At 40.4% G+C, this 25654-nt stretch overlaps 1 protein-coding gene across 1 annotated transcript in view; it reads left to right on the plus strand.

The window, feature by feature from the left end:
* The window catches only part of RASA2 (RAS p21 protein activator 2), a 218029-nt gene that overhangs the window by 165027 nt on the left and 27348 nt on the right, over positions 1–25654 (plus strand). Inside the window, exons 16-21 of the mRNA XM_033958463.1 lie at positions 2100–2186; positions 2266–2343; positions 4139–4212; positions 9721–9827; positions 12558–12640; positions 14521–14729. Of these exons, the coding sequence (XP_033814354.1) occupies positions 2100–2186; positions 2266–2343; positions 4139–4212; positions 9721–9827; positions 12558–12640; positions 14521–14729 (638 nt within the window). The remainder of the gene's footprint in view (positions 1–2099; positions 2187–2265; positions 2344–4138; positions 4213–9720; positions 9828–12557; positions 12641–14520; positions 14730–25654) is intronic.

A 25654-nucleotide genomic window follows, 5' to 3' on the forward strand; every position in this document is an offset into this window, starting at 1 on the left:
GTACTCCCTGAAATTTGTGAGGGTTCTATTCCAGGAACCCCCGTAAATTTCAAAAAACCGTGAACGCGGTTTTTCGCCTGTCAAAAGACAGGGGAGGCAGGAGAGGGCAGCTGGAGCGCAGACGGGTGAAGAAAATCACTCGTGGTCTTCTTCAACCGCCTCTTCCTGTAGTAAAGTCAGGCTACACCAATCAGGAGCTGCTTTGACACGCAGCTCCTGATTGGTGTAACCTGTCTTTACTATAGGAAGAGGCGGTCGGAGCAGACTGTGAATGAGTGAGTCCGCGATTCGTGAACCACAAATTTGCGGGAGAACACTGTGCTTTTATGTACTTCAGCCTTTCTTGAAAATGAAAAAAAATTATATCTTGAATTTTTTCTGATGTTTATATTATGGGTAAAGTCAAACCAGAATATATTGCTATTGCTCAGTTTTGCATAAAATGTGAGCATGTAGCCTAGTGCTACATGTGAGCATGTAGCCTAGAGCACTTTGCCAGTCTGGTTTCTAGGATATCTTTTAAGGATTTTGCATGTACATTTGACTACATCAGCCTTGTTCTTCAAATCAGATATATTAATGTATCGCATGCATATTGCTTATGGGGATATCCTGAAAACCACATTGGCAAGTTATATATTCCAGGGAATGTCTGGAAAACCAGACCCTGTGCCTAAGTAGACCAGTCAAGTTTCTTAGCAGTATTAGAAAAATGTAATCATTTTGCACCATCCAGTTTAAATAGGGCCTCCAGTGCCCTTTTGGTTTCTCAGTTTGTAGCTTTATTCTTTGTCATATACTATAAAACAACAGCAGAGTTAAGGCGAAGTCTGGTGATAATGGCATATAGTCCTAACATTGTCTCCTACTAAATAGGCTAACTTTAGATCAAGAGGTTCTTATGCCTTTAAAAGCATATCTGTTCTATGTTATTCTTTAATGCCAGAAGTGGAGCCTACAGATCTCAAGTGTTCACTGTCAATTACCAGAACTAATCTTGGTATATTGACTTTTCTGGTGAGCTATCATTGATCTAAGTGTATCCACTTTTTCCTTTTTCTTTTTCTTATATATATATATATATATATATATATATATATATATATTTTTTTTTTTTTTTTTTTTTTTTTTTTTTTTTTTTTTTTTTTTTTTTTAATTTTATTTTTTTTTTGACTGTTGTTCTTTATGTTTAATAATATTATTGGTACTTAGCTCAGTTGTTACTGGTTGCCCGACTGGCGGACTTTGCCTTTTTGTGTCACCTGACTGGCTGACTTTACTCCAACTAGTTAGTAACAACTGAGCTAAGTACCAATAATATTATTAAACATAAAGAACAACAGTAAAAAAAAAAAATATATAAAAAATAAAAAGGAAAAAGTGGATACACTTGGATCAATGATAATTCACCAGAAAAGTCAATATACCAAGATTAGTTCTGGTAATTGACAGTGAACACTTGAGATCTGTAGTCTCCACTTCTGGCATTATAGAATAACATAGAACAGATATGCTTTTAAAGGCATAAGAACCTCTTGATCTAAAGTTAGCCTTTTTAGTAGGAGAAATAGTAGATATACTACCATAGAAGATTGGATATATAGTCCTAATATGCCATTATCTTGAAAAGAATAGGGAGAGTTGTTTTGGGTTTATTTTGGAGTTTTTTTGGGAGGCTCACTTTTCTGATGTTATGTTAATGTTCATACACATTTGATCAGATTTTGTTCCTGGGTTGATGAATTTCCATTTCTTTTTGAGAAGTTGTGCATATAGACGGAGCTGCAGGTTAGGATTTCTGGTTATAGTTGTGGTTTATTTACAATATTTGAACTGCTTTGTATAAATTGTATGAAACATATTATGCTGTTTTTAGTTTGGTAATTGATGATGACTAGGGTTTATACATAGTATTTTATGTAGACTGAGAAACCACAAGATTATAGCGCTAGGACCAGATTTAATTTGGTGATCAAGGGATGACAAGTTTGTGCTCATCCTGATCTAGAGGTAGAAAGTTTTATGAAGGTAACTTGTGGTATTGGTGGTGGTGAGGAAGACTATATATGTATTTTAATATATACCAATCCTTCTTCTAGGATGCTCAAACAACTAGAACATTAACTCTCATATCAAAAACCATCCAGACTTTGGGCAGCTGGGGAAGTTTGTCCAAAAGCAAGCTTGTAAGTGGACTTATTTTAGTTGCTTGCATGGAAATATGTATTTGTATTTCTATATTTACATCTTTGATTTTTCTTTCAGTCAAGCTTCAAAGAGACATTCATGTGCGAGTTTTTCAAAACTTTTCTGGAAGAGATGTACACAGTTGCTGTTAAAAAGGTAGGAATTGTGTTTTTATTTGTAGGCTGGTTAGATGCTAGTATGATGCTGCTGCTGCTACTTACTACTATTTAACATTTCTGCAGTTCTCTACATTTGACATGGTCCCTGCTCTGAAGAGCTTACAATCTAGTTTGAACAGACAGACAGGACATATAGGGGTAGGGGAGTTCCTTACAGAGAGAGTGATAGAAAGGACAAAGGTAATTTTACAGTGAGTGGAAATTAGGAGTTGTAAGCAGCCTCGAAAAAGTAGACTTTTAGCTGATTTGAATACTGCAAGAGATGGAGCCTGATGTAATGACTTAAGCAGTCATTTACTACCCTTTACTAAAGAGCTAATGTTCATTTTATACCACAGATATGTCTCCTCCTTTGGAAAACTTTACAATTAGAATTTTCATCATAGGAAGTCGAGGTGGGGAACTTGGAACTATGGCTTGATCAAATTTTTGCACCAAATAGCATCAGCAGTTAGGGGCTTAGAGTCAGGGGCAGTGGTTGATTGTTTACCAAAATGTTATTCCATTACCCCTGATGTTTGATGATCCACCATGATCACAAATAAAATTTAGAGATTTCACAGCACAAATATCTTAGTCCTAATCAGATATTAAAAAACAAAACAAAAAAAACAGACCTGTACTTAAAGTGAATTATTATTCAGCTTTTAGGAAATCAATCTTACAAAACTATAGCTTATATTTATGTAGTATACCCAGTTTGGGAAACTTCTGGATCAGATTTTGCATTTTTGAAAGCATGGTCGTACTACAGTGCACATGAAACCATGCTTAGGAAGAAATAAATTTATTTTCAATCCTAATCAAGACTTCTGTATGTGAAACAACTCTAGTAGAGTACCAAAACCCCGCAGAACAGTACCTATCAAGGCTGGTAATTAGATAAAGGAATTCAAAATCTGAAGCATCAGTAGAATTAAATCTTACTTGCAAGAGTGACTTCTTATTTCTCCCTGACTGCACAAGAACCCTGAACTTTCTCTATTTCTGTTCCTTTACTAGTTGGGATACCTAAAACGATTTCTGTTTATATAAACACAGGAGTCTGTATGTTAGGTGATCAATCCCTGCTTGTGAATTGCTTGCAGAAAGATGTTCTCCTTCACCAAGGGAGTATAGCACCCTCTTCAGTTTTTCTTCTGTAAGCTTTCTTAAGGCCAGATTGGGCAAATGGTACCATTATCAGTGGCCACCTACAAAAGCACTGCTATTCGCATGTCAATTGTGCTATGGCATCATTTGTAGAATCATGGCCATGACAAAAGTAGACACTGGAAATGTGGGCCAGGTTTACCTCGCCTACCTGTGACAAGAATTGCATCTGCAGAAATGCCTATGTCCACTTCCGATGCAAACCATGCTTACTTTTGACGTAGGCACCTCTATAGATGAGACATGGGTGACGTTCTTTTCAGGTGCCTACATTTTTTACATTTTTAATTGGTTCTAAACAAAGCTGTCAATTACCGCATCGTTTATCATCAATTAAACCAATTAAGTTAGGCAGCAGTAGGGCACCTCCCACCACCTAACTTATGGCATGGTGTTTTAGAGTCAGGCCCTTAATGCTGAAGAAATGTTAAATTTAGTAACGTCTGTGCATATGAATTGATTTCAGATTAATAGACTATTTTGCTGGATAGGCAATATGAAGTTTTTTTAAATTAGATAATGCTGCTTCTATAGGCAATAAACCAGATTCTTGTAAGAATCAGGTTATTAGCATTATTATGTATTCCGTTCACATAATTTCATATTATTTTGCCTTTTAGTTTTTAGAAGAAATTTCATCTACTGAAAGTAAAGAACCTAGTGGTATGAGTGAACCAGTACTCCTAAAAGAAGGGTATGAATTTATTTTTAAGTACTGCTAAACAATACATAATCAAGCATGGGCAACGTTTTAGCTTAAATAGCCTGAACCTTGCAGCCACTTCTGAGGTACATGCTGTATTTGACTTTAATGTAATACTTTAGCAGTAAATTAATAAAAAGAACATAAGAACATAAGAACATAAGCAGTGCCTCCGCCGGGTCAGACCATAGGTCCATCCTGCCCGGCAGTCCGCTCGCGCGGCGGCCCAAACAGGTCACGACCTACCTGCATCACCAGAAGGGGCTCACTTGCCACCTTGTTTTCTCATTTAAGTCCTATCTTCCCATCGTAGTCCTAACCCACCGGTCTTGCACATGCACGACCTATTGGGTTACTATACTTATTTCCTGGTTAGCTTTCTATACATGTGTTACATCCCAGCATCTCTCTCAGTATCCCACGATCCCTTTATCCCTCAGGAATCCGTCCAATCCCTGTTTGAATGCCTGTACCGTACTCTGCCTGATCACTTCTTCCGGTAGCGCATTCCATGTGTCCACGACCCTTTGGGTGAAAAAAAACTTCCTTGCATTTGTTTTGAACCTATCTCCCTTCAGTTTCTCCGAATGCCCCCTCGTACTTGTTGTCCCCTTCAGTCTGAAGAATCTGTCCCTATCCACCCTCTCTATGCCCCTCATGATCTTGAAGGTCTCTATCATATCTCCCCTGAGTCTCCTTTTTTCCAGAGAGAAGAGCCCCAGCCTATCTAATCTCTCGGTGTATGGGCAGTGTTCCAGCCCCTTTACCAGTTTCGTTGCTCTCCTTTGGACTCTCTCAAGTACCGCCATGTCCTTCTTGAGGTGCGGCGACCAATACTGAACGCAGTATTCCAGATGTGGACGCACCATCGCTCGATACAATGGCATGATGACTTCCCGCGTCCTGGTTGTTATGCCCCTCTTTATGATGCCCAGCATCCTGTTGGCTTTTTTCGAGGCTGCTGCGCACTGTGCAGATGGCTTCAGTGATGCATCCACCAGCACACCCAAGTCTCTCTCAAGTCTGCTGTCTCCCAACAATGCCCCCCCCAATTTGTAGTTGAACAACGGGTTCTTTTTCCCTATATGCATGACCTTGCATTTTTCCACGTTAAAGCGCATTTGCCATTTGTTTGCCCAGTCTTCCAGCTTGTCCAGGTCCCTTTGCAGGTCCTCACACTCCTCCCTGGACCTAACTCTACCGCACAGTTTGGTATCGTCTGCAAATTTTATAACCTCGCACTTTGCCTCCTTTTCCAGGTCATTGATAAATATGTTGAAGAGTAACGGCCCCAGCACCGATCCCTGTGGCACACCGCTCGTGACTCCCTGCCAGTCAGAATATTGGCCCTTCACTCCGACCCTTTGCAGTCTACCCGACAACCAGTGCTTGATCCATCTGTGCACATCCCCTCCCACCCCGTGGTTCCACAGCTTCCTAAGCAGCCTTTCGTGTGGCACCTTGTCGAAAGCCTTTTGAAAATCGAGGTAAATGATGTCTATAGGTTCCCCATTGTCCACCCGACTGCTTATTCCCTCGAAGAAGTACAGAAGGTTCGTTAAGCATGACCTTCCCTTACAAAATCCATGCTGGCTTGTTCTCAGTAGGCCATTTCTCTCGATGTGCTCGCAAATACTGTCCTTGATCATAGCTTCCACCATCTTCCCTGTAATTGAAGTCAGGCTCACCGGCCTGTAGTTCCCGGGGTCACCCCTCGATCCCTTCTTGAAGATAGGTGTGACATTCGCCAATTTCCAGTCCTCTGGTACCTCTCCAGTTTTCAAGGATAGGTTGCAAACATGCTGGATTGTGCCCGCTATTTCTTGTCTTAGTTCCTTCAGAACCCTTGGGTGGATCCCGTCCGGGCCCGGCGATTTGCCGCATTTTAACCTGTCTATCTGTTTGAGGACATCCTCCTTACTTACCTCTATGTGTTCCAATTTTTCAGCCTGTTCCCCGCTCATGAGTTCCTCTGAGTCCGGTATATTAGATGTGTCTTCTCTCGTGAAAACCGACGAGAAGAATGTGTTCAACCTCTCAGCTACCTGTTTATCCTCCTTAATCACTCCCTTCCTATCCCCATCATCCAACGGCCCCACCTCCTCTCTTGCTGGTCGCTTCCCCTTTACGTAACTGAAGAATGCCTTGAAGTTTTTCGCCTCCCTGGCCAGCCCCTCTTCATATTTCCCTTTTGCTTTTCTAACCTCTCGGTGGCATTCCTTTTGGCATTTCCTGTGCGCCTGGTGATTTTCCTCCGTTGGGTCCTTTTTCCATCGCCGGAAGGATACTTTTTTGTCATTTATTGCCCTCTTTACTTCTGTTGAGATCCAAACCGGGTCCTTTGACCGCTTGTTCTTACCGCCTTTTCTGAAACTGGGGACGTACTTTCTTTGTGCTTCCTGCAGGGTGTCCCTGAATAGGGTCCAGGCGCTTCCTACAGTCTCCATCCTAAGGATGTTTCTGAGCTTCCTCCCCACCATTTCCCTCATAGCAACATAGTTCCCTTTCCTGAAATTGAGCGCAGTCGTTGCGGTCCTCCTTCCTGTGGGTGTCCCCCTTCCTAATGTGAATCTGATCGCGTTGTGGTCACTGTTGCCTAGTGGTCCTCCCACTTCTACCCCTCTTGCAGGCCCCCCTAATCCGTTTAGGATGAGGTCAAGAGTAGCACTCCCTCGCGTCGGTTCCCTGACTAGTTGCTCCATGAAGCAGTCCCTCACAGCTTCTATAAATCCTGTTTCCCTAGTGCAGTTGGAGTGACCCATACTCCAGTCAATCCCCGGGTAGTTGAAGTCCCCCATCACTGTTACACTTCCAGTCCTGCATTCTTGTCTCAGTTCAGCTTCCAAGTCGTGTCCGACTCCTTCCGGTGTACCAGGTGGGCGATAGTATAGCCCTAGTTTTATGACTGCACCCTTGTTTCCCGGCAATTTGACCCATAGCGATTCCAGCCCCTCTGCCTTATTTGCCATATCCATCCCGACCGAGTAGATAGAGTCCTTTATATATATTGCTATGCCTCCCCCCTTCTTGTGTGTCCTGTCCCTCCTGTAGAGCTTGTACCCCGGCAGTGCCACATCCCATTGATTCTCCTCTGTCCACCATGTTTCTGTAATTCCAATTATATCCAGGTCTTCCCCCTTGGCCACGACCTCTAGTTCACCCATCTTGGCCATGAGGCTTCTTGCATTTGCGTACAAGCACCGCAGGTCCCGTCGTTTTTCCTCCACCTCTGTATTTACCTGGGCCGCCTCCCCTTGAACTTCGGTCAGTTCTCCTGTTCCTTGTGCTTCTGCTTTGCTCTCAGCCTTTACCCTCGTAGCTTTGCCCTCAGCCTTTACCCTCGTAGCTTTCGGTTTCCCCACATTCCCTCCACCCCACTTCCCCGCTTTTCCTCTGAGTTTTCTAGCCCTATCGGCCCCCTCCTGGGCTATCATCCCTTGAGCCTCCGTCTGATCCCCTTCGCCTTGTGGCACCCCTATATTGCCCTCAGCTTCAGCCCTCGTGCCACCCAGTCCCCTTGTGTCTCCATGCCCCTTAGTCTCCTCCCAGCAAGCTCCCTTTACCTGATGTTTCCCTCGCTGTCTGATCATAAGATCCGCCGGTCTCTTTACTTCCTCCTTGCAGTCAGCCCGTTCAGCATCTGTTCTGGATACTGTTGTCCGAAGCGTCAACCTCAGATCAGCTGTCGGCTTTCCCCCTCTCCTCAGTTTAAAGCCCTCTCGATCTCCTTCCTCACATTGGCTGCCAGTAGCCTAGTTCCTGCTGTGCTCAGGTGCAGGCCGTCCCGCCGGTAGAGCTTACTCTTTCCCCAGAACGACGTCCAGTTCCTCACAAAGTGAAAGCCCTCCTCCTGGCACCATCTCCTCAACCATGCATTCACAGCCTGGAGGTCTGCCTGCCTCTTTGCATCTGCTCTCGGTACAGGCAGGATCTCTGAGAACGCTATCCTCCGGGTACTCCGCTTCAGCTTTCGTCCCAGGACCCTGAACTGGTCAGTCAGTGTGGCCATGCTGAAGTTCCTCCGACTTACATCATTTGTTCCGACATGGATTATCACCTTTTCATTTTTTATTCACCCATGGTGGTGTATTTGACTAAATTTAATTTCTTGATTAATTTTTGGGAGCCAACACTTCTTCCCATTAATTCTGAACAGAATGAGCCACACTCGTGCCCTCCCTTCTCTCCCCCCCCCCACCCCGGTACCTCTTTATATCTTCACCAGCATAAGCAGCCTCTTTGGCCTGCTGCTCATGCTAGCATTGGCTTTCCCTCTGTCGCTTTCTGGCCCTGTGACCATTTCAGAGGGGAGCCATGCCAGCGCAAGCAACAGGCTAGAGAAGTTGCTTATGCTGGCGAAGATTTAAAGAGATATGGGGTGGGGTGGGAAAGGAGGGCACGAACTTGCCGAAGAGGTGCCGACACCCCCACCAAGACAGTACCCAGGGCGATTTCCCCTCCCCCCGCTTCACCATTGCTCCTGTGGCACCTGAAACAGAGGGAGGATATAGTGAAAACTAGCTGTGTGCGGTGGGGATTCCAAGCATCACCACCACTCCCCCAATCAATGGAAGAAGACCAATGGATACTGCAAAGATGAGCTATGTGTGGACTATAAGGATCCCAAGATTTCTACAATGAATATGCATGCAGTATGACATTTAGAGCTCTCCAGCACATCCATACTGGATACTTTGAAAACCAGACAGCTAAAGGGGTAGTTCAGGATCAGCATCGGAAACACTGTAGTAGAAAAAACCAGAGAGAAGAGGAAGGTAGAAATTTTCCACTGCATTAAACATATTCTTGTAAAGGGTAGAGAAGTAAGTGTGGGGTATTACTGGTCCTCCCTTTCCTCCTTGCATTATCCACAATCCTTATGATCTGTGATTCCCTCTTATCTTTGATTGGTTCTCCTACATGCAGTATATCTGAAGTTGATTCTGAAATACCTTGAACCAGACTGGCTAATGGATGTTTACAGTGACTATTATGGAGAGATCTGTGTGGCCTGCCACCATTTGCATACATATTTTTCTCATACATGAAGAGTAATTTTTCTAGCTCTGGGTGGTTTTCCTTCTTTTATACCATAATACTTGAAAATTTTCTAATGGCATCCAAAGAGAAATGAAAATTGAACAAGGCTGATAACTATTAGTTACTTCACAATAATTGTCATGATAAAGTTGCATTTTTTTAAGTCTTAGTTTATTTAAAGGATTTTCAAAATAACAAAAAAAAAAATCCAATTAACACAAATAAATTTAACAATGTACAAGGAGAATGTCGCTCATGAACAGCAGATATTATATACAGTTGCATTTTAAACAAATCTTTTTTTTTAGTACAACATTAACTAACATTGGGCAGGTAACAAACACATTTGGCACGGATACTACAAAACACCTTTACTTAGCTACTTTTTGCTTTTATAAGCAAAAAAGTGCCTATAGGTAATTTTGGGAGTAACTGAGCACTTCCCCTGTTTTTTAACAGTGAAATGCTTAAAAGAGCTCAGGGAAGGAATCGAATTGGGAAAAAGAATTTCAAGAAACGATGGTTCTGTTTAACCAGCAGAGAACTCGCCTACCACAAACAACCAGGTACATTCCATTTAACTGCCTTGCTTTCCTAACTTAATTTACAAGCTTGAATCTTTTCAACAGATCTTATAGGGTAGGGGTGGGCAACCTCAGTTTTCGAGGGCCACAATCTAGTCAGGTTTTCAGGATTTCCCCAATGAATATGCATGAGATCTATTTGCATGCACTGCTTCCATTGTAGATCTCATGCATATTCATTGGGGAAATCCTGAAAACTCAATTGGATTGCAACCCTTGTTGCTTACCCCTCAGTAGGGGGAAAACAAGCAAGTAAAAGTATGCACTTTTGACACAGTGGCTCAGATCCCCTTTTTCTGAAATCCTCTGTTTATCCCCAGTGATTTCTTATTGAGTGTGGGAGGTTATAGGGAGTCTATTCTGTGACTCCTTAGCTTGTCTTCATATTTGACAAGTTAAACCTCATAGACTGAATGGTGAGGTGGATCGATGCTGTCACAGCTTGACAAATGCATGATTTTGAACTGTGGTGCTCTTATACTGAACTGAAGAAGCTGGTAATATATTAAAAAGAGAATATTTACCGACTCCATCCTTTTTATACCTTTTTGAAGGTGCGATCTCCAAAATTGTACACAATATTCTAAATGAAGTCTCACCAGAGGGGCATCAATATTTCCTTTTTCCTACTGGCCATACCTCTCCCTATGCACCCTAGCATCCTTCTAGCTTTTGCCGTCCACCTTTTCAACCTGTTTGGCCACCTTAAGATCATCACATACAATTACACCCAAGTCCCACGCTTCTGTACCATTCCTTTGGGTTTTTGCAGCCCAAATGCATGACCTTATATTTCTTAGCATTAAAGTTTAGCTGCCAAATTTCATATCATTCTTCAAGCTTCGCCAAGTCTTTATTAATGTTGTTCATACCATCCTGGGTCTCTACTCTTATTGCAGATTTTGGTATCATTCGCAAAGAGGCAAATCTTACCCAACAGCCCTTCAGCAATATCGTTCATAAAAATGTTAAAAAGAAAAGGCCTAAGAACAGAACCTGGAGGTACACCACTGGTAACATCCCTTTCCTCAGAGCGATCCGATCTCTGTTGATCACTACCCTCTGTCACCTTCCACTCAACCAGTTCTTGACCCAGCCTGTCACTTTGGGGCCCATCCTGAGGGCTCTCAGTTTATTTATTAGACATCTGTGTAGAACACTGTCAAAGGCTTTGCTAAAATCTAAATACAGACATCTAGTGCACTCCCTCTATCCAATTTTCTCATCACCTAGTCAAAGAAATTGATCAGATTTGTCTGATAAGACCTACCTCTAATGAATCCAAGTAGCTTCCGGTCCTGTAATTACTCATTTCAGTTTTGCCTCAGTGCATTTCCACTCCTTCCAGAAGTTCCCATCTTGACAATTCCTTGATGTAATCCCCTATCCGAACAAAGTTAGGTTTGTTTGTTTTTTAAGTCTGGAACCTTTGCTTTTGAATGAGCCCTCTCTATACCCATCTTAATATTAAACCATACTATGCAGTGATCACTGGATGCCAGATGATCACTCACAGTAACATCAGAAACACTTTCCACGTTTGTAAGAACTAAGTCCAGTATGACCCCATCCTGCATGGATTCCATTATCAACTGCTGGAACAGTTCTCCTTGTAGAGAAACCAGGATCTCCCTACTTGTGAAAGACCCCAATCAACATCCAGCATGTTAAAATCGCCTAGTAGTAAAAACTTCCCTTTTTTTTTTTTTTTTTTTTAGAAATAATTTGAATATCTACTATTAAATCTTTGTCCACTTCTTCCATCTGTGAAGGAGGACTGTATATCACACTACTGTAAATATATTCACCATTCCTTCTTTCCAAATTGTTCCACAGTGCCTCTTCCTTGCCCTGCAGATCCTGCAATTGTGTGGCTCTAATACAGGGGTCTCAAAGTACCTCCTTGAGGGCCGCAATCCAGTCGGGTTTTCAGGATTTCCCCAATGAATATGCATGAGATCTATGTGCATGCACTGGCTTTCAATGCATATTCATTGGGGAAATCCTGAAAACCCGACTAGATTGCGGCCCTCAAGGAGGGACGAGATCCTTGCTCTAATATGATCTTTAACATATAATGCTACTCCCCCTCCTTTTCTTCCTACCTTGTCCTTCCTGAACAGATTATAGCCTGGTATAACTACATCCCAGTCATGGTTCTCCGTGAACCACGTGATCACCACTGTATCCAACTCATTTTCTTCCATCACAGCTTCTAGATCCACAATCTTGTTTCTTATACTTCGAGCATTAGTATATACTGCTTTCCAGACATTGCCCCCTTTTCCCACCGGTGTTAAGTGATTTATTTACAAGTAGTAGATGGACAGGGGGGGCAAAAAAAGGAAGGGAGGGGCAAAAAAAGGAAGGGAGGCCTACTGCTGGACAGGGGGAGCAGGAAAGAGGTGCTGCTGGACAGGTGGGGAGTTAAAACAAAAGGAGAAGGGCTGCTGCTGGATAAAGGGACCAGTGAAGGGGTGGTGGTGGACACAGGGGAAGAAAAAGGAAGGAAGAATGGACAGAGGGAGCAGGCAAGGGGTGGTGGTGGACAGCCGAGGAAAAAGAAAGACAGAAAGAAAGAAATACAGAAACAGGCTAAGGGAGAGAGAGAGAGAGAGAAAGAAAGAAATACATACACACACACATTCTAGCACCCGTTAATGTAACGGGCTTAAAGACTAGTTTCTAATAATCTCTTATTTCTTTAAACAGAAAAAGAGCCAGTGTATAGTATTTCAATCAAAAACATCCTTGCTGTTGAAAGACTTGATGAGAGCTCATTCAATAGGAAAAATGTAAGTCACATATGGGATACTGAAAGTAGTGTTACCTTGTTTTCATTCATATATTTAACTATTTTATGTTTACACTGTATGATTTGATTAATCTTATAGACTTCTTTAAAAAGAGAATTTATAATTTATCATATCAAAAAAATAAATAATTTAAATTAATGAAAGTGTTCAGTGAAAGCCAAAACAAACTTTTAGATATAAGACCACAGGACTCTACCAACTCAGGCTTGAATACATCATCGCACTCCTCCCTACCAGTAAACTGTAATATCTTTATGAATAAGTTGAAAACATTCAAAAAAGAATAGAAAAGTATTTATCTCTTCTGGAACAGTTATTATGTCCTAGGCTCACAATGCTTCAAGTCAAAAGTGCTTAGTGCTCCCCATTCACATCAAAAACACCAAAAAAGCTAATAATAAAAAACAAAAATCAAAAATTAATACAGTCATAGTCAATTCTATACAGTTCATTATGCCAAACTTCATAAACTTCATGTGTTCTCCGGTAACTTCTTGACACAATACGTGTTTCCCCTTCAGCCTTTTCAAGAGGAAGATTTATCAGCAATCTTCTCAACAATGAAGAACTTCATATTGGATAAGCGTCATGCTCAGTGTTATGCCGCCATGGAGTCCTGAGCATGACACTTATCCAATATGAAGGTCTTCATTGTTGAGAAGATTGCTGATAAATCTTCCTCTTGAAAAAGCTGAAGGGGAAACATGTATTGTGTCAAGAAGTTACCGGAGAACACATACTGTGTCGAGGAAGTTTATGAAGTTTGGCATGATGAACTGTATGGAATTGACTGTGGATTAATTTTTGATTTTTGGATTAATTATTGGTTTTTATTATTATGCTTTTTTGGCATTTTTGATGTGAATGGGGAGCACTAAGCACTTTTGGACTTGAAGCATTGTGAGCCATAACAATAACAGGACATAACAACTGTTCCAGCAGAGATAAGTACTCTAGGGTTGCCATACAACAGATTACGAGTAATTGGAAAAACTGGAAGAGACTTAATTACAGTTTCTGGTGGAACTCTATATGTTACATTTATAAAATGGAAACGACAATAGCCATACAGCCATACTTTCAGAGACCAAAACCCCCTTCCACAGGTCAGGACAGAATAACTGTATCAGAACTATACTGTACTGACCTGAGGAAGGAGGTTTTGGCTTCTGAAAGCTAATTGAAAAATGTATTTATAATATTTTCCATTTCTTGTTTTATTTCTGTCCATTTTTAAAGTGGTGATTTGTCATTTTTTAAAATTTATATTGATCTTTATATTTTGCACAGTATTAGGGGGCATGCATCATCACTGTTTCTGTTGCAGTGGTGTTGCTTTTTATGTAGTCTGGCTTCTTGGTACATCAGTTTAACTTTTGTTTACATATTTTTATTTTTAGTTTGTGTTTACTTATTCCATACTGGGTGAGCATATATCTGTTTATGTGTATATGAAAAAAAATATGGTTTTCTGTTAGCATTGACTGTACAAGATTGATCTGAACTAATTGGGCTTGTTAGTTTTACAATGGATGTATTGATAATCTAGTGCTCACTGTATTTAAGAATCTGCCTTTTCCTAGGTACACCCTTATTGTGTGACTCACGGTTTATTGTTAAAAATAATTTTTTCATATAGAGAAGGGAGTGTTAAAAAAAAAAAAATGGCCCCGGGTGCAAATACATTAGATATGCTACTGCACCTGGTTTCATTCTAAGGTATAAATTTACAGATTGCCAGTTTATCTTTACTATCCAGAAGAATAGTGCAGGCCACAGATATAACCCCATAACTGTATTTTTACTTTTATCTATCTGAGAACTATAGTACTGATGAAATTAAATCCTTTTGTGCCCAGATGTTTCAGGTGATACACACCGAGAAACCTCTTTATGTTCAAGCAAATAATTGTGTGGAGGCGAGTGAATGGGTAGAAATCCTCAGCAGGGTAAGCCGGTGTAATCACCGAAGACTGAGTATTTATCATCCTTCTGCTTATCTGAATGGGAACTGGCTTTGCTGCAAGGGCATCTCTGAGAATGTACTGGGCTGCACTCCATGTACCGCGTAAGTAGATCAAGTACAGAATGTCCAAGTTACTTGGAATAAAAATGAAATAAAGATGTCTTTACAGTCAGCTTTTTTTGTTTCCTAACAAATTCAAACTTTGGGGCTGGTATTCAAAAGCAATTATGTGTTTGCTAGTGACCGGCAACCACATGATGCCTTAGCTGAAGAAGAGGGCTAGTCTCTGGAGATAAAATATGCACGAAGGAGCTGTGACAATCCAGGAGAGGAACACAAGACTCGGTCTACCATAGTAGTTTCTAGTTTCTTAACTTTTAATATACCGACCATCAACTGGTATCTAGCCGGTTTACAATAAAATGTTAAAAATAGAGATAAGATTATTTATAAAAAGAGTTAATAAAAGTGTACATTAAAAACATGAACTAGACGAACTTGAGAGTGATGGTAAGAGGGGAAGGGAGGGGCAAAGTTACATAATTAGGAAAGAAAGATAAAGAGAGAAAAAATAAAAAGAAATGAGATTGAAAGAAATGGAGGGAGAGGATAAAACATTTAGGATGGGATCGCTTCATAGAAGCGGTTGGTTAATTAAGAATGAAATGTTTTAAGAGCAAATGAAAGCATCTCAAAATAAGAAAGTCTTTAAGTTTATCTTGAATCTATCAAGTTGTTTTTCATGGCGGAGTTGATGCAACAGAGCATTCCATAATGTTGGAGCAACTACTGAAAAATTTGTTTTTCTAGTATAGAAAAAATCTTTTATAGAGGAGATTGAAAGAAAATTCTGGTCTACTGATCTAAGTGTACGTGTTGAACATTGTGGAATGAGAAGCTTATCAAGGTAGGAGGACTGATGGGAGAGTTTAATTTTAAAGGTCAGCAGGATGGTTTTATAAGTAACACGATGTGTAATGGGAAGCCAATGTGCTTCTTTCAGAAGAGGGGTGACGTGATCATATTTACCTAATTTGTATATAAGTTTTATTGCCGTATTTTGGATTAACTGTAAACGTCGGATTTCTTTTTGGAGAATTCCGTTATATAGAGAATTGCAGTAATCAAGGTGGGAGATAACTAAGGAATGGACCAGAATTTTGATAGCGTCTGTGTCTAGGATGGAAGTTAGAGAACGAATAAAGCGAAGCTTGTAAAAGCAAGTTTTTACCACCGAGCTGATGTGATCGTGAAAAGTAAGGTCCTTATCGATGATTACTCCCAGTAATTTTATTTTTGTTTCGATTTTTATAGGGGTGGATTTGATAAAAATCTTTCCTAATAGTGACTCACTGTTTTTATTAGAGAATAGGAGGCCACAAGATTTATCAATGCTGAGAGAGAGTTTATTTGTGTGAAGCCAGTCACTTATTTTATCTAGTTTGTTGTTAATTTATTTTATTTCTGAGGTGTTTGAGGTATTGACGGGGTGAAGTAGTTGCTTGTCATCTGCATAGGCAAAGATTGTGAATCTGATTGACTGTGCCAAAGTAAGAAGAGGTGACAGGAAGATATTGAATAGTAGGGGGGATAAAATGGAACCCTGTGGGACGCCGTAAGTTTGTGATATAGTTGAGGAGTTTTCCTTCTTTGCGTGAACTTTAAAACTGCGTTCGTTAAAGTATGAAGTGAACCATGAGAGTGTTGGTCCTATAACGCCGCAGTCTTTGAGTCGGTTGATGAGGAGAGAATGGTCAATGGTATCGAAGGCTGCAGACAGATCAAGAAAGATAAGGAGTGCGATGATGTATTCAAGCCTGAGTTGGTAGAGTCCTGTTGTCTTATATCTAAAAGTTTGTTTTGGCTTTCACTGAACACTTTCATTAATTTTTGGTGATCAAGAAAATAGTATATGGTTGAAATGAGGCCTAGCAATGACAATTCGGTAGAATGAAAGGAGCGGAAACCTGTTTGATATGGGTGTAGAGCATGAGTGTTGTCAATAAATTCTGCGAGTTGGTTGTGAATGATTTTCTCAGTCAGTTTTGATATTAGGGGAAGGTTAGCAATTGAACGGAAATTTGTCAGCTGGGGGGGATCTAAGTTATGATTTTTTAGTTTTGGAATAACGAGAGCTGATTTCCAAGCTGTAGGAACAAGGTTGTCAGAAAGGCACTTGGTTACCATTTCTAAGAGGAATGGTCCAAAAAAAGAAAATAATTTTTTAAGGAGAGAAGGGATTTATTATATAATATCTAAAAGACAAATTTTGTGAGCTAATGCTTGAAGTGATATGACAGCTAAGTTTTTGGGGTACTCAGACGGTATGGAAACTGGAACATATACAGACCCAGATCCCTGATGAAGGTGGACCTCACTGAAACAAGGTCATATCGGGTCATTGTGATTTGTCTTTTGGACACTACAATAAATTCTTCCTGCTACCATGGATTGAGACTTTGGATCCTCTACTGGGTTGTCACAACTTTTGTGCACATATTTTCAAAAACATAATATCAAGCTATTTAAATTGCTAAACTATCTGGTATTCATGCAGCTTGGTGCCAAGTTAGAGGAGGAGTGAGGGTAGCCCATAAAATATTCAGTTATTAAACAGGTAGATAACTTTTTACATTTTATTGTATTGTATTTAAAACATTGCTTTACCATCTTGTGTTTAAACCCAGAGTGGCTTTACAAACCAATGAAAAAAATGTGATTTGGTTTGTTTTAATAAGACCTAAATTAAATGGATAGTGCTGCTATAGTGACCCTCCCCTACCACCCTCATACATATATTCGGTTCTGCTACCTATCTTTATATTGCTGACAGCGTTAACGCCTCTCTTGTCAAAAGGCAGCTACCAATACCACTTAAAGAGGGCTATGGTGCTCCCCTTACTGGGAAAAAAAGTTCCCTTTATCAGATCAAACTTAAACTACTGACCAATATCTTAACATCCCTTTCTTGGCAAAATTTATTCTATAAGACAGTCTGCATGTAACTCTACAACTGCCTTAATGAAAGTAACTAGTTAGACCAATATCAATCTAGCTTCAGAATGGATACAGTTGTGTCCCAGAAACTGACGGGGATCAGTCATAATTTTCTCAGCAGTCTTTGATAATGTGGTTCATAATATTCTTACAGAACTGGCAGAAACGATTAGTGGCACATTATTTACATGGTACAAATCCAACTTCTCAGACAACAATCTGTTCTGTTCAGTAGCAGCATGTCACTTTGGGCGCTGAACTTCAGGGATCCGTACCTTCCCATATTTTATTTCAGATTTACCTCAAGCCTTTAGCTGAGCTGCTTTGGTCAATAGAAACAGTTCTAGGGGGAAAGGGGGGGTCACGTGATGCAGCAGACCTAGCTAGACGTGGGACAGAGGAGCTCCTGCCACCCCTGATAAACAACTGCTGATATCTGCACTTTACCCGATCGTTTTTTGGCTGCTTCGGGACCCGCAGATAGCGGACTACTTTGTGACTCTCATTGAGTCTGTTTGTGCTGATTGCAGCCCTGCATGCCATTGGAAACTATCAAAGGCCTGAAGGATAAGCCCCGATCTCCTCAAGCAAAGATGATGGATGAGCCGGCTTCTTTTTCAGTGCTGCTGGGAATGGATACAGGAGATAACGAAGTCTGTCACGGCAGCCTTAGTGGACAGCTTAAATAAGCTTCAGTCAGCTGTTGATGAACTCATCAAAAAGTTTGACTCTCAGGGAAGGAGAATCGAGGAGGTTGAACAGAGTATCAGCGCAGGAGGATCAGAAGGTACTATCACTACCATGCAGCGCGAAATACTGGAATTACAGCACCAAGTGGACAAGCGAGAAAACAGAAACAGGAGGAATAATCTGAGACTAATTGGCTTACTGGAGGCTGTGGCTGATGCAGATTTCTACCGTATATTTGGTCAGTGGCTGCCGCAGAAGTTTGGCCTCCCACAGGACAAGACAAAGTATGGCTGCGAGCGGTCACACCACGTGGGCCCTAAAAGATCTGGAGACAACCGACCCAGACCAGCCATAGCCCAATACTGCACATGGCAAGAAAAGGAGGAAATACTTTGGGCGTATAGAAAAACCCGTTGGAATATGAGGGGGGCCTGGATTCTCCTCTTTAATGACTATTCAGTGTGTGTAGCAGCCCAGAGGAAATTAATGGCTCCTTTCTGCTCAGAGCTCCACATGAAAAAAGTCTCCTTTGCTCTGATCTTTCCGAGCAAACTGTGTGTGTGGCACGACGGCAAGACGTTGATTTTGGAGGAAGCCCGAGTGTTCCTGAACAGACTCAATGTGCAGGGCTAGTTGAACCCTTCAGGTTTTACTTTAAATTTTTTTACCTGCTGTTGCGTTTGCTGGTCCAGGATGGCGTGCTTTGTTAGGTGCCGCGGCTATCTGCATTCCTACCGGGACCTGCCACCAGGGAAGCTAATGGAAAGGCTAATGATGTGAAGGGCGCCTTGAACCTGCGGCTCTAGTTTGGCGAGCACTTGCCCTGCTTTGCTGCTGTCTGCACCATTACTAGGACTCGTTCCCAGAGAGGCCACCTGCCGCAATGGAGATAAGAACATAAGAACATAAGAAGTTGCCTCCGCTGAGGCAGACCCTAGGTCCATCCTGCTCAGCGGTCCGCTCCCGCGGCGGCCCATCAGGCCCATTTCCTGAGCAATGGTCTATACCTATCTATACCCCTCAATCCCTTTTTCTTCTAGGAATCTATCCAAACCTTCTTTGAAACCATTTAATGTTTTCTTGTCTACAACAGCCTCTGGAAGCGCGTTCCACGTATCCACCACCCTCTGAGTGAAAAAGAACTTCCTAGCGTTTGTTCTAAACCTGTCCCCTTTCAATTTCTCCGAGTGCCCCCTTGTACTTGTGGCGCCCCTTAATTTGAAAAATCTGTCCCTGTCTACTTTTTCTATGCCCTTCAGGATCTTGAAGGTTTCTATCATGTCTCCTCTAAGTCTTCGCTTCTCCAGGGAGAAAAGTCCCAACTGCTTCAATCTTTCGGTATATGGAAGTTTTTCCATTCCCTTTATCAGTCTAGTTGCTCTTCTTTGTACTCCCTCAAGTACTGCCATGTCTTTCTTGAGGTACGGCGACCAGTACTGGACGCAGTACTCCAGGTGCGGCCGCACCATTGCACGATATAGCGGCATGATGACTTCTTTCGTCCTGGTTGTAATACCCTTCTTAATGATACCCAACATTCTGTTTGCTTTCCTTGAGGCCGTGGCGCATTGTGCTGATGCCTTCAGTGTTTCATCTACCATCACTCCCAGGTCTCTCTCCAGGTTGCTGACCCCTAGTGATGTTCCCCCCATTTTGTATGTGAACATCGGGTTCTTTTTCCCCACGTGCATGACCTTGCATTTCCCCACGTTGAAGCTCATCTGCCATTTTTCGGCCCACTTTTCCAGCTGTGTTAGATCCTTTTGAAGATCTTCGCAGTCTTCCCTGGTTTGAGCCCTGCTGCATAGTTTGGTGTCATCTGCAAATTTAATGACCTCACACTTGATTCCCGCCTCTAGGTCGTTTATGTAGATATTGAACAGGAGCGGTCCCAGCACCGACCCCTGCGGAACTCCGCTCGTGACCCCTTTCCAGTCTGAGTAGTGGCCCTTTACGCCAACCCTCTGCTTCCTGTTTGCCAGCCAGACCTTGATCCATCGGTGGACCTCCCCTTGTACCCCGTGGTTCCATATCTTTTTAAGCAGTCTCTCGTGTGGCACCTTGTCGAAGGCTTTTTGGAAGTCAAGGTAAATGATGTCTATAGATTCCCCTTTATCCACCTGACTGCTCACCCCCTCAAAGAAGTACAATAAGTTAGTGAGGCATGACCTACCCTTGCAGAAGCCGTGTTGACTCGGTTTTAGCTGCCCATTTTTTTCGATGTGCTCACAGATGCTGTCTTTGATCAGTGCCTCCATCATCTTTCCCGGGACTGAGGTCAGGCTTACCGGCCTGTAGTTTCCCGGGTCTCCTCTTGCGCCCTTCTTGAAGATGGGCGTGACATTTGCTATTTTCCAATCCTCCGGGATCTCACCGGTTTTTAAGGATAGGTTGCATAATTTTGATGGTCGGGAATTTTCTTTCTGTTCTCATGTTCACAATTCTTTTTCAAGAATAGATTATATCTTTACTTCAAATCATCTTGCACATCAAGTGACACAAGCAGCCATTGATCCAATTATTCTATCTGACCATGGTGGAGTGTGGATCAAAATTAAAACTACAGATCAAAATAATAACAGACCAATTTGGAAAATGGATAATACAATGTTGGTTGACCAAAACTTTTGTGAAAATCTTCTAACAAAAATGAAAGAATTTTTTCAAATAAATGATAATGATGATATTAACAGAGAAACTTTATGGGATGCTTTTAAGGCATCAATTAGAGGACAAATAATTTCTTATTCGGCTTTTCTAAAAAAACAAATTAAAAAACAATTTTTAATCTTAGAAAAAGAGATTAAAAATTTAGAATCAAAACTTATAGAAAAATGGGAATATTCTATTCAACAAGAATTATTAAAATTAAAAGGTAAATATAATGAGATCTCATCTAAGATGATTAGAAAAGATTTATTTTCTCAACAAACATTGTATTATGGTAATTCAAACAAATCAGGAAGAATATTGGCAAACTATCTTAAAGCGAAAAAAAGAAAAACAAAATTAATAGCAATAAAAGATGAAAATGGAAATACATATACACAAATTGAACCTATTTTAAAACAATTCTTAAAATTCTATAAATCTCTTTATTCTTCCGAAAATTATCTAAATAAAGAAAAAGATGGTCTTGAATTTTTAAAAATGTTAGAGGGTCCAAAAATTCCTGAACATATAAAACGAAGTTTGGAAGAACCAATATCACTAAAAGAATTAGGAACAGCTTTGAAGTCCCTTAGAGTTGGATCCGCTCCAGGTGGTGATGGATATACAGTGGAATTTTATAAAACATTTCAAAATTTTTTATTACCCTATTTATTAAATCTCTATCAATATCAGCTCAATAAAGGTTATATTAAAGGCACTATAGCAGAATCTTTGACTATTGTTTTGCCAAAGTCCAATAAAGATCCCACTTTGGTCTCAAACTATAGACCAATATCTTTAATAAATGTAGATGGAAAATTATTAGCAAAAATACTTGCGCTAAGATTAGCTAAAGCTCTCCCCCATATAATAGGTATGCATCAAACAGGATTCGTTGCTCAAAGACATTCATCTCACAATACCAGATTAACATTCCATATGTTATATTTAACAAAGAAAATGAATGAACCTACTTTTGCAATTTCATTAGACGCAGAAAAGGCCTTTGATAGAGTATAATGGCCTTTTATGTATCAAGCAATGGAATGGTTTGGTATAGGTCCTGGATTTATACAAATGATACAAACAATGTATAGCTCCCCTTCTGCTAGACTATATATTAATAATACGTTTTCAGAAAAATTTAATCTACAGAGAGGAGTTAGACAAGGATGTCCCTTATCCCCTTTGCTGTTTGATATTGTTTTAGAACCCTTAATATTAGCCATCCAACAAGCTAAGGAGATACAGGGTATACCTCATTCAGATAAAGAATATAAGGTATCTGCTTATGCAGATGATTTATTACTATATCTGAAAAATCCAGAATCCACCATTCCACATCTACTTGAATTGATTGAGAAATTTGGAAATTTTTCAGGATATAAAATTAATTGGAATAAATCAGAGATTCTTCCACTAAATATACATTGTACAAAAGGTTTATTTGATACATTCCCTTTTGTTTGGAAGGAAGAATATATTAAATATCTTGGAATTTTGATAACAAAAACAGTGGATGAAACAATGAAAATTAATGAAAAATGCTTATTACAAAAAGTAACAGAAATGTGTGAGCAATGGAATCCTTTGCATTTATCTTGGTGGGGAAGAGTACAAACGGTAAAAATGATGATTTTACCTGTAGTATGTTACCAAATGGGGATGATACCAGTTTTCTTTCAAGATTCGTTTTATACAAAAATAAATAGGACTTTGACAAAATTTATATGGCTTAATAAAAAACCAAGAATTGCTCTAGCGTCATTACAAAAACCAATTAAGGAGGGAGGGGTAAATTTTCCCAACTTTTATAGGTATCATCAAGCCTATATCTTACGTCATGGTATGTATTGGATCCTCCCAGAACCCACAGATAATATTCCAGACTGGTTTTGGCTAGAATGGAGGCTTATATTTCCATTACGTCTTAATCATGTAGTTAGTATCAAGATGCCAAGGTTATACAAAGATCATAAAATATTTATGGATACCTGGAAAACTCTAAAATACATAAGTAATCTTACTCAAATTCCAATTAGTAAATCAACCAACCAAACTATATGGCTAAACCCCAAGATCAAAATTGGCGGTTTTAAAGTCATCTGGAAACATTGGATGATAGCAGGCATCCGCACTCTGGATGATGTAATTAAAAATGATAAATTGCTGGAGTTTTCACAATTGCAACAAAAATTTGGTCTCAATAAAACACAATATTTTAAATGGTTGCAATTGAAGCAATCTATTCAGGAAGGGTTCCCTGAATGGAAAGATCTCGCTAAATATCACAGTTTGGAATTCTTATGTTTCCAGATGGACTCAATAGGTCACAAAGCCGCACAGTGGTATAAATTAATATCCGGATATATAAATAAAAAACCAAAAAATGGTCTTAGAGACATTTGGAGCATTGAGATAAAACACCAAATTAGTGCATCTCAATGGCCACGACTTTGGTCTTGGAGGCTAAAATGTACGGTGTCAGCATCTATGAGACAAACTTGGTTTTTTCTTCTTCATAGAGCTTTTTGGACCCCTACTCGTTTACAAAAAATAGATAGTTCAAGATCTAATAGATGCTGGCACTGTCATATTGAAATTGGGACACTAGATCATCTTTTATTCTTTTGTCCATTTATCCTATCATTCTGGAAATCAATTTGGCCCCAAATTAACAGATTGTTAGAAAATCCGGTAGCCTTGACATATGATACTATATTATTTGGAACAACCATGAGAGCAAAAAGCCAAATTTCATCTAGTAATAACAAACTTTTATTTATTTTAACTGGAATTGCAATACAACAAATTACATCCAATTGGAAACAACACGATAGATTGAATTACATGTTCTGGTGGAATTCGGTATGCCACATATACAAAATGGAACTCGCTATTGCAACACACAAAGGATACATGAATAATTTTAAAAAAATATGGGGACCATTAACCGATTTTTGTAAAGAAGGATAATTTTTCCCATAAATAAAACTTAGAAGACCGTTAACATGATTTCTCTAATGAACTTTTCCCATGATAAGATAATTGTAAAAAGGGAAATGGGGTGGGTTTTTCAATTTTGATTATTACATACTAATTTTACATTTAAAGAATGTATAATAAAATTGATTTATGTATTATTGGTTGGGAAGGAGGGTGGGACAGGGGATTATTATATTAATGTTAAACTTGATATTAATATATTAGTTAGTCAAGTGTGTATTTAAGTTTCTTTTGAGTTAATTTGTAACACTTGTTGTAACACAAAAAATGAATAAAGATTTAAAACCAAAGGATAGGTTGCATATCTGTCGAAATGGCTCCGCTATTTCGTTTTTTAGCTCCTTGAGTACCCTTGGGTGAATGCCGTCCGGACCTGGCGATTTGTCGTTCTTTAGTCTGTCAATCTGCTTAAGTACATCCTCTTGGCTTACTTCTAAATCGACCAGCTTATCATCTTGGTCTCTTATTACGATCTCCTCGGGTTCCGGAATGTTGGTTATATTTTCCATTGTGAAGACTGACGTGAAGAACTCATTTAACCTGTCAGCTATCTCTTTCTCTTCTTTTACTACTCCCTTTCTGTCACCATCGTCCAATGGTCCCACTTCTTCTCTCGTCGGTTGCTTCCCCTTGATGTATCTGAAGAACGACTTGAAGTTTGTTGCTTCCTCTGCAAGTCTCTCTTTGTATTCTCTTTTTGCTTTTCTAACCACTCGGTGACACTCCTTCTGGTGTTGTTTGTGCACTCTTTGGTTCTCCTCTGTTTGGTCTTTTTTCCATTTCCTGAACGATGCCTTCTTGTCGCTTATTGCCTTCTTCACTGCATTTGTTATCCACACTGGATTTTTCGTTCTATTTTTTTTGCACCCTTTTCTGAACTTGGGGATGCATAGGTTTTGCGCTTCGTGCATAGTCTCCTTGAGTAGGGTCCAGGCTTGTTCTACGGATTCAGTCTTCCCTATGTTGCCTTTGAGTTTCTTTCCCACTATTTTCCTCATGGCATCATAATTTCCTTTTTTGAAATTGAGAGGGGTGCGGTTTGTCGGAGGCTTTCTAAGGGAGCCCCTGGAGTATGCCAGCAGGGATTTGTGTACCTCGGCCTCGGAGGACTTGCCGTCCCAGTGTCTTCTCTTCAGTGCAGAGCACCCTTCCTTTTGGACTCTCGAAGCGGGATTGGGCAGATTCTGTTCTTTTTTCACTTGGCATTTCTCTAGTTGACCAATGTTTTGGTATTTGCCTGTTTTTTTTCTTCTGCTGTGGGTTGTTCTTTTTGTATGGGGGATTTGGAGCTCCATAGGGGGGGTATAGGTAGACTGTATGGCACATAGCACCGACTGGGATGGTGTGAGTGGATTGCGGGACAGGATAGGATGGAGGGACTGGGGGGTTCAGGGGATGGGATATGAATGGTTGGGGGAGGGAGGGAGAGGGGCTTATTAATACCCGAGTGGAGGTGGGTAATGGGGTGAGCACCAGGGTGCAAGGTATGTTTGTGGAAGCTGGGAAGCCTAGCTGGGGGGCTTCATGCCAGCGACTGAATATTCATGTCAACTTGCCATATAGCTTTATGTTCTTGATGTGAATGGCTGACTTGACGATAGTCTCCCTGAACACAGATGGTATAAGATCTCCAATCAAATGTGCAAAAATTTTGAGTAGTTTAAAAAAAGCACAGGCTGACA

This window comes from Geotrypetes seraphini, chromosome 9, assembly GCF_902459505.1.
Source record: "Geotrypetes seraphini chromosome 9, aGeoSer1.1, whole genome shotgun sequence".
Taxonomy (NCBI): Eukaryota; Metazoa; Chordata; class Amphibia; order Gymnophiona; family Dermophiidae; genus Geotrypetes; species Geotrypetes seraphini.